At 41.7% G+C, this 8,201-nt stretch overlaps 2 protein-coding genes across 6 annotated transcripts in view; one reads left to right on the top strand and one right to left on the bottom strand.

The window, feature by feature from the left end:
• LOC147035041 (transcriptional regulator ERG-like) overlaps positions 1-8,201 on the top strand; it is a 103,092-nt gene that overhangs the window by 19,568 nt on the left and 75,323 nt on the right. The gene's annotated exons all lie outside the window — the stretch shown is intronic.
• Positions 1-8,201, bottom strand: part of LOC147035042 (protein c-ets-1-B-like) — a 36,492-nt gene that overhangs the window by 3,226 nt on the left and 25,065 nt on the right. The window contains exons 1-5 of one of the 5 annotated variants that reach the window (XM_085892918.1): positions 5,468-5,818; positions 4,949-5,068; positions 4,666-4,866; positions 3,891-3,977; positions 3,552-3,800 (exon numbers count right to left, since the gene is read on the bottom strand). In XM_085892918.1, coding sequence (XP_085749044.1) covers positions 3,552-3,800; positions 3,891-3,977; positions 4,666-4,866; positions 4,949-5,068; positions 5,468-5,528 — 718 coding nt within the window. In that variant the 5' untranslated portion in view covers positions 5,529-5,818. Of the gene's footprint in view, positions 1-3,551; positions 3,801-3,890; positions 3,978-4,665; positions 4,867-4,948; positions 5,167-5,467; positions 5,819-8,201 lie in introns of those variants that run through there. The other 4 variants (XM_085892883.1, XM_085892911.1, XM_085892894.1 and 1 more) reach the window with 4 other exon arrangements.

The raw sequence follows: 8,201 nt of genomic DNA on the forward strand, positions 1-8,201 counted from the left end.
AAATGCACATACACAAGAATAGCACTGAGTAGAGCGCACACCTCCGCCAGGCCGAACAGTTTACGTTTTGTATCCCACTGATAGGCCGGATCTAGTTCCGGACCTGAACCAAACTCCAATCGGCTTGTTCTTGTTACCGAACCAACTCAACCACCTAGTTTTGTCATTATTCGTCCACACCTTTGTGAAATAGTGATTTTTTAATGTAATTTTGGCACCATCTCTCAATGGTGAAGAATCACTTTAAAAAAAAGCCTGGCATATTGGCTTAGTGGTTCGGGTGGTGGTTCGGGATCCTCAGGTCCTAAGTTCAAGCCCCATTGACCGCTGAATTAAAACCAGGGGGTTGACTCAGCCTTTCATACTCCCGAGGTCGGTGAAATGAGTATCAGTGTGTATTGGTAATAGGGGCACTGCATCAGCAGCATAGCCATGCCCCTAACCAATGATGCAATCAGCAGCCAAAAAGTCTGTACACGATGGGAACTTAAAAATATGAAAAATTCTTGGATCCAGATGAGGATCGTCACCAAAATTGAATCAATTCGTTCTTGTCAAACATCCAATCTGTTCTCCAACTTTTTCGACCAAATCCATCCATAACTTTTTGAGAAAGCATGTTACATATCGTTTTTATGCCCATCTCTCAATGGTGAAGAATCATTTGAAAAAAATTCTCGCATCCAGATCCACATTTTCACCAAAATCGAATCAATTCGTCCTCGTCACACACCCAACCTGTCTACCAAGTTTCATCTGAATCTGTCCATAACTTTTTCAGATATCATACGCACAGACAAACAGACGGGTGAAAACACAACCTCAGCCCACCTTCGCTGGCGGAGGCAATAATATGTCCAACTGATGAATACACATTTGACAAATGGTCACATTGCTGCAAAGTTCATTTTCCTTGATGCATTGGTAATGAATGAATTGTGTAGAACGTGTGCGCTACCACATTATAAAAGCAGTTCTCCTCTGGGGTAGGCAGTGGTTGCCTGGATTAACAAAAGATATCTGAGCCACTAAATCTGAGTGAAACAATGAATGTCAGCAAATGTACATGTTTAAAACGTAACACGAGCGGTTCGATAACTCGCAGAGAAAGAAAAATCAGAAAAGGCAGGCAAAAACTTATCTGGTGTTTTTAATTTGGATTGATGAAACAAGTCAACTAATTACCATAACCAAGGTGTTGACAGCAAGGTTTTAACTCACAATGCATGACAGCCTTTAGGGCAGGGTAAGGGCAAGGTAAGTCACATACCTCGTACACTGTAAATAAATGGGATTTGTCACATCACTCACCTATCCACATCGGTTGATATTGATTGACAGACAACATGAAGGTTGAAATGCTTGGGTGTGATGACATGAGCATGTGCACTTTATCAATATATATGTATATATATATATATATATATATATATATATATATATATATATATATATATATATATATATATATATATATATATATATATATATATATATATATATATATATATATATATATATATATATATATATATATATATATAGTGTACTCCACCAGTCAAAAGTTTTCGAACGCCCCCATTTTTCCAGTTTTTACTGAAATTTAAGCAGTTTAATGTTTCAATGTACTCTGAAATTATGGCAAAGAACAAATAAACAATTGCAGATAAAAAGAAAAAAAGAAATCATGGAATCGTTTTGTTGAACAAAATTTAATCTAAATTTTTGACTCATCAAAGGAGCCAATTTTTGCCGATACAACAGCCACACATACTCGTGGCATTCTTTCCACAATGGAAATCAAATATTGTTCGGAAAGTTCTTCCCAACACTTTTGCAGAAGTTCCCACAAATGTGTTGCACTTGTAGGTTACTTTGCTTTCACCCTTCTGTCAAATTCATCCCAAACCAGCTCGATGGGGTTTAAATCTGGAGACTGTGCTGGCCATTCCATGATTTGAAGCCTACCGTCTTGTTCTTTTCTTCTCAGGTAGTTCTGAGGTATGGAGGTATGAGGTATGGGCATACCTGAGGTCGGCATACCTGAGGTCGGCATACCTTCTAAGGAGGTATGTTTTGGGTCATTATCCTGCTGTAGGATGAACCCCTGACCAACTAGGCATAGACCAGAGGTGATTGCATGGAGCTGCAAAATGCTGTGGTTGCCCTTTTGGTTCAGGGTACCAGTCACACTGTGCAAGTCACCAACTCTGGATCCAGCAAAAATGCCCCAGATCATCACGCTTCCTCCTCCATGTTTGACAGTTGGTGTCACACTGAGGAACCATCCTTTCCCTTACTCGACGGCATACAAAAACTTTGCGTGATAAACCGAAGATTTCAAATTTTGATTCATTGGTCCATAACACCTTCATCCAGTTTTTCAGTCGTCCACTGGCGGCAAGCCTCTTTTTCTTATTTTGCCATCTTTGCAATGGCTTTCTTACTGCTACTCGACCTGTCAAACCTGCAGCTCAAAGTCTTCTCTTCACAGTTGAAACTGAGACTTCCTTACTTCGACCAGTGTTAAGCTGTGCTTGAAGCTGCTGTCCTGTGAGCCACCAATCACGCAAGCTATTGACTCTCAGAAACTTGTCTTCTGATTATGTTGTGGCTTTGGGTCTGCCAGACCTCTTCCTATCAGAGTTTCCTCTAGTTTCCAAGTGCCTTTTGATGGTATAGGAAACTGTACTCACTGACACCTTGGCTTACTTTGCAATTTCTCTCAAGGAAAGACTGACACTTTTAAGGGTAATAATGGTCTGTCTGTCTTCCTTTGTTAATTGACTTTTTCTCACCATTATGATAGCAATATACTATTTCCTGCAGAGCAATATTGTCCAAATAATGCTTCAGAGGGTGTTGCCACACAGTCTGTTCGAACACTGCTTTTATACAGACAGAGGGTTTGTAAATAATCAACAAAAGTTGGGACACCGGTAGGAATTGCTTGCATCAACTTTCAAGGCTTAATTTACTTCCATTGCTGCAGAACAGCTGCAGTTGCTAACCCATTACTTGTTCCCTGAAAAGTGCCTTTTTTAACAACTCTGAAATTTACATTATTTTTCAGTTTTTGGGAAACTAAACTTTTTTTTTTTAACCTCTGGCAGTTTACTGCTAAGATTTGTACCATTTCAGGTTATTCACTGGACTTGAACTGCTTAAATTTCAGTAAAAACTGAAAAAATGGGGGTGCTCTAAAACTCCTGACCGGTGGAGTATTTATATATATATATATATATATATATATATATATATATATATATATATATATGTATATGTATATGTATATATATATATATATATATATATATATATATATATATATATATATGTATATATATATATATATATATATATATGAAACAATTTTTGTTTGGGGAGATGGCAGAGACTGAAAGAACTCTGCAGATTTCATTATTTTACCAGTCATCACAGGTTGTATCATGCAAGACTGATCCAACAGCAAGATGGATAAAGCACACCTCATCAATATTCCAGCTACCATTGAGACACACTTTCTTTTTATGAGTATCGTAACATCCAACCTCGAGGGAAGTGATGCAGACACAGCTGATCTGATGCAAGTGGCTCTTGTTTCATGTGCCAACTGTCATGAATGAGAAGACCTGGTCCCGATCCTGCGGTCATCATCGGTGCCTGCAGTGCAGTTTCTTGTTTAACCCTCGTGAGCTCTTCAGGGCAGACACTGTGCAGTGTGTGCAGTGTTTCCGACATGAAGCCAGCCTCTCCATACTCGGAGAGTGGCACGCATTGTGCCAGTTCGAGTTGGCATTCTATGGAGAAGACCATGTGAAGACATTAGACTCAGGCTTAATACATGTTGAGTGATGTCAGGACTGTATAATGGTCATGTGAACGCTCACCTCTGGGGTAATTTGGTACGTAATTGCATTCAGGGAACAGCATAAATGTACCTTCTGTCCCAATACTCCTCCCATCTTCCTGACACTCTATAAACATCAGCACAAGTGAGACAATGAGTTCACATGTTTTTTATCCAGATGTACACATCCATGAGAAACCACTCTTCTGCGGTCTGCAGATCAAACAATGCAATCGGATATAAAGTTGACCAGAAGTGCCACAAGAAGCAATACGACTGAAAATCTCTTCAGCATAAATTCACAATACTCATGATACCTCATGATTAAGCCAAAATGAATTTAGAGTTGCTTCATAATTAGGTACCATCAATTGCATCATTACGAGGTGTTTTCAACCTAATACTGATTTCAACCTGCTGGATGAGGACAAATCAGACAAGCTACACACAAAGTAATGAAACATTATGAGCTGATCCCACGATTATCAGCACATTCCCATCATGCACTGCTTCTCATTGCAGCCGCCCATTTCAACACGACCATTGAATTCTCGTGTGATCTGATTTTCCATCAGATTTCTGGAGAATTCACAGAGATGTAATTTTGAAAGGGATGAGGCATTTCTGCATGAGACTGAAATTGGACAGATATACTCAAAGTCTTCTCTCAATGAATCTTGAAATTACTCGAGTTGAGGCTGAGATTTCACAAAACCAAAACGTTTTAGTAAAAAGCACAGATACAAAGAAGGAGTTTATACTCAAGGCCATGAGTTCCTTCCAACAGGTGAGTCGGCAGAGCTTCATGCACACACCTCTCTGAAGCAGTTCTAGGTGTTCCCAGAGGATGTCACCCACAAAATCCGGCGCCAGCTGCAGGAAGCGTTCCTTGCCCATTGTGCACAGCTGCCGACCGCCGATTTGGAAGCGTGAGAAATCCACACTTGACAGACTGAATTCTCTCACTGTCCAAATCAGCCATTGGGTGACCTGCAGCTCTGTCCAAAGGTTCGGGTCTGGGCACACAGAACGCACATAGTTGGTCCAAATATGCCTCTGATAATTGCGCACGCACCACTGAACATTATGTCAACACACCTTTGGGGATGCCAAGTCGCTGCTGCTCGCGGGTGAATCCACTGAAGCTGGCAAGTAATGCTTGAGACATCACAGCTTTGCTTACCGGAGTCAGCATGGGGACCTCGTAACCGTCCGTGTCTGTAGGTGGAGAATCACAATAGGCTCAGTAGACAGGCAACACGTGCTTTTGACGGACACACCACGCACATGGCGTACCCCTCCCCACCACCTGCACACTGCAAGCGTGCGAGGCAAGAAGGACCCTTTGGTGAGCCATAACAAATTCTCAACACCACCGCAATGCCCTTGTTTGTTACATTTTGCCACTTAGTTGGCAGCCCTGCTAAACTGCAACACCATTTTTGAGGGTCCTCGAAAAAAATGGATAAAACTCGAGCTGCTTGATCAGCAAAAAAGCACATTCAATTTCTCGAATTCAAAACCACTGGTTGACCTACTCAAAACCACCAATTCAAAACTACGATTGTCGACTCAGCGATCCCCCTGCACACTCGGACGCCGAAACGAAATACTTACCCGTCACCCTTTCGGTTTTGATGTGCTTCGGCCTAAAGTCCACTGTAGTTAAGGACGCCATATATAGGGAGCGACAGATCCGCACTCGCTGACGATTCAGCTCCTGACAACTCTGCGCGGCCGAGGCTCTCCTGACCCCTGCTTGTTCATGCACTTCGAGCCGAAAACGGAGTCCTCCCCATCTGGAGCGAGCCCAGCTTCTGCTGAATAAGCCTCCTATGAGTGTGCGAACTGCACTGGTTAAATCTCAACGCGTGACTCGGGATGGAGTGCAAGGTGAATCCACAGATTAATTCCCGACGCGGTGCGTGAATGAGTAAGGAATGGATCGGGTGGGAGGAGGTTCGGCTGACGGCGGGGAAGTGACGTCTGTAGGAAATATCTATCTCTGGCAATGACCAGAAATCGCCAATTCATCACTTTTCTGTTGCTGATAAAGACCATTCCAAGCATGGGGAGCTCAATATCTCAGTTATCATGAACAATCTCTGATCAGGTTTCCTTCCAAAACGAGATTCCATCTCCACAGCGATGCGAGCATCAGAAACGCATCCTCGTTATGCACGTCAATCATTAAGAAGGATCCTTTTGGTGTTTCAGGGTCATTGGTTCATTATATCGGTTGGTGTATCAGCGAGTAGCGAGGGTTCTTTACCCAAATTTTTTATTATTTATTTATTTTTAAAATTACGGCTCCTCAATGTTAGTAGGTACATTTACAGATTCATACATGTTACGTTTACAAATATAGGTGTATTGGACAAACATTAACAAATGTTTATGTTCTTCTTAGAAGAGTGTTCATGTGATCTGCAAATCTGTGTCCAATTCAGAGAAAAGAGGGATCAACAAAATGAAGTAAATTTTGTTATTACTTCCACCACCGAAGGGGGATGGAGGTGATATTTTCACCCCTGTCTGTTTGTTTGTCTGTGAGCAGGATATCTCAAAAGGTTATGGATGGATTCGGCTGAAATTTGGTGTACAGGTTTCGGTGTGTGATAAGGCCGAATTGACGACAGTTTTGTGAATATCCGGAAACTAGAATTTTTTAAGTGCTTCTTCACCATTGAGAGAAAGTGTCAAACACTATCTCAAAAAGGGACAGACTCGGGCAAAACGTGGTGGACAGGTTGGATTTATGACGAGGACAAATTGGTTCAATTTTGGTGAAGATCTGGGTGGAGGTATGTACTCCACCGAGTGCCCTTTTATTTATTCACTGTATTTACAATTTTCACTTCACTAAATACATACATATATATATATATATATATATATATATATATATATATATATATATATATATATATATATATATATATTGTGTATACACTACTCCCCCTATATATTTATATGTTAATGTGTATGTATGTATATATATATATATATATATATATATATATATATATATATATATATATATATATATATATATATATATATATATATACACACATTGTGCATACATGTATATATATATATATAAATATATGTGTATGTATGTATATATATATATATGTATATATATGTATATATATATATATATATATGTATATATATGTATATATATATATATATATATGTATATATGTATATATATATGTATATATATATATATATATATATGTATATTTATATATATATATATATATATATTTATATATATATATATATATATATATTGTTGTGGTTGAGGAAATTCGCAAACCACCATTCAGGTCCTGTAGGTGAGATATCTCTAAGTACATGTGTAGTTAGCCCAAACCCGTTGTTTAGAGGGAATAAATGTGATTCATTCGGGCTGCGACCCTTTAAGATAGCCGTTTTTCTGTTCTATCTTTATTTTGAGCCAACCACGTCTCAACCGCCATCACACACCAACCACCAACCGCAACGCCACTTCACAACAACAACTCCAACAGCCACGACCTTTACCTTCACAGCACACCATCCCGCAACCATCGTATCACCACCATTCCAAGCGTCACCGTGGCCAGGGACCGCCACTTTAGACCCTCCACCACCTTCGCCTCTCCTTCTGCGGCCATTCCCGCACCACTTGTGAGCGCCGAACGTCAGGCTGTCCTGGCCTCGTGCGGGACGCGCGCCGAGCCGCGGGTGCAAAAAGCGGCCTTTCCGAGGAGAAGTCGGATCAGGAATGATACACGCCCACTTCTGATCCGTCCTATCAGCAAGCGCGGGGCGATTTGGCCCCGCCTCCAGGCGCGTCAGAGTTGAATTGATATATGCAAATTCGAGGATCAGGGGAGATTCACGCCCCTTTTTCTCCGTCCAATGGGCGAGCATGGCTCCACCCCCGAGCTCGTTCTGATCCAGAAATTTGCATATGGGATCTCCTACACCACTATAAAGCGCCGAGCGCGGGGCGAATTTAGTCAGTTTTTGGGCTCGGGCGAGTTCGAGAGGTGTGGCGGCGGCGGAGTGTGGCAGCAGCAGTAAAGACGGGTCTGGAGGAGAGTCAGTCTGTCAGGGTTCGGAGTCTGTTGGGGAGCTGCAGAGAGGGGAAGCCGGGAACGCGGTCGAGGTCGCAGTGGAGTCACTCATCGCGGGACCCAAGCAAGCCAGCTATCCTCTTTCCCCAGAGCATCAACAATTCCCCCCTCTTTCCCCCCCGCGCTGAGATAGTGCGGAAAGGGGGCCCCGTTCCCACCCCATTCCAAGCAGTGCCAACGAAACCCGCGGAGGAGAACGGAGTCGGGGCACCGCCGCC

The sequence above is a fragment of the Eptatretus burgeri genome, chromosome 1 (assembly GCF_056783735.1).
Source record: "Eptatretus burgeri isolate ZD-2024b chromosome 1, Ebu_testis_v1, whole genome shotgun sequence".
In the NCBI taxonomy this organism is placed as follows: Eukaryota; Metazoa; Chordata; class Myxini; order Myxiniformes; family Myxinidae; genus Eptatretus; species Eptatretus burgeri.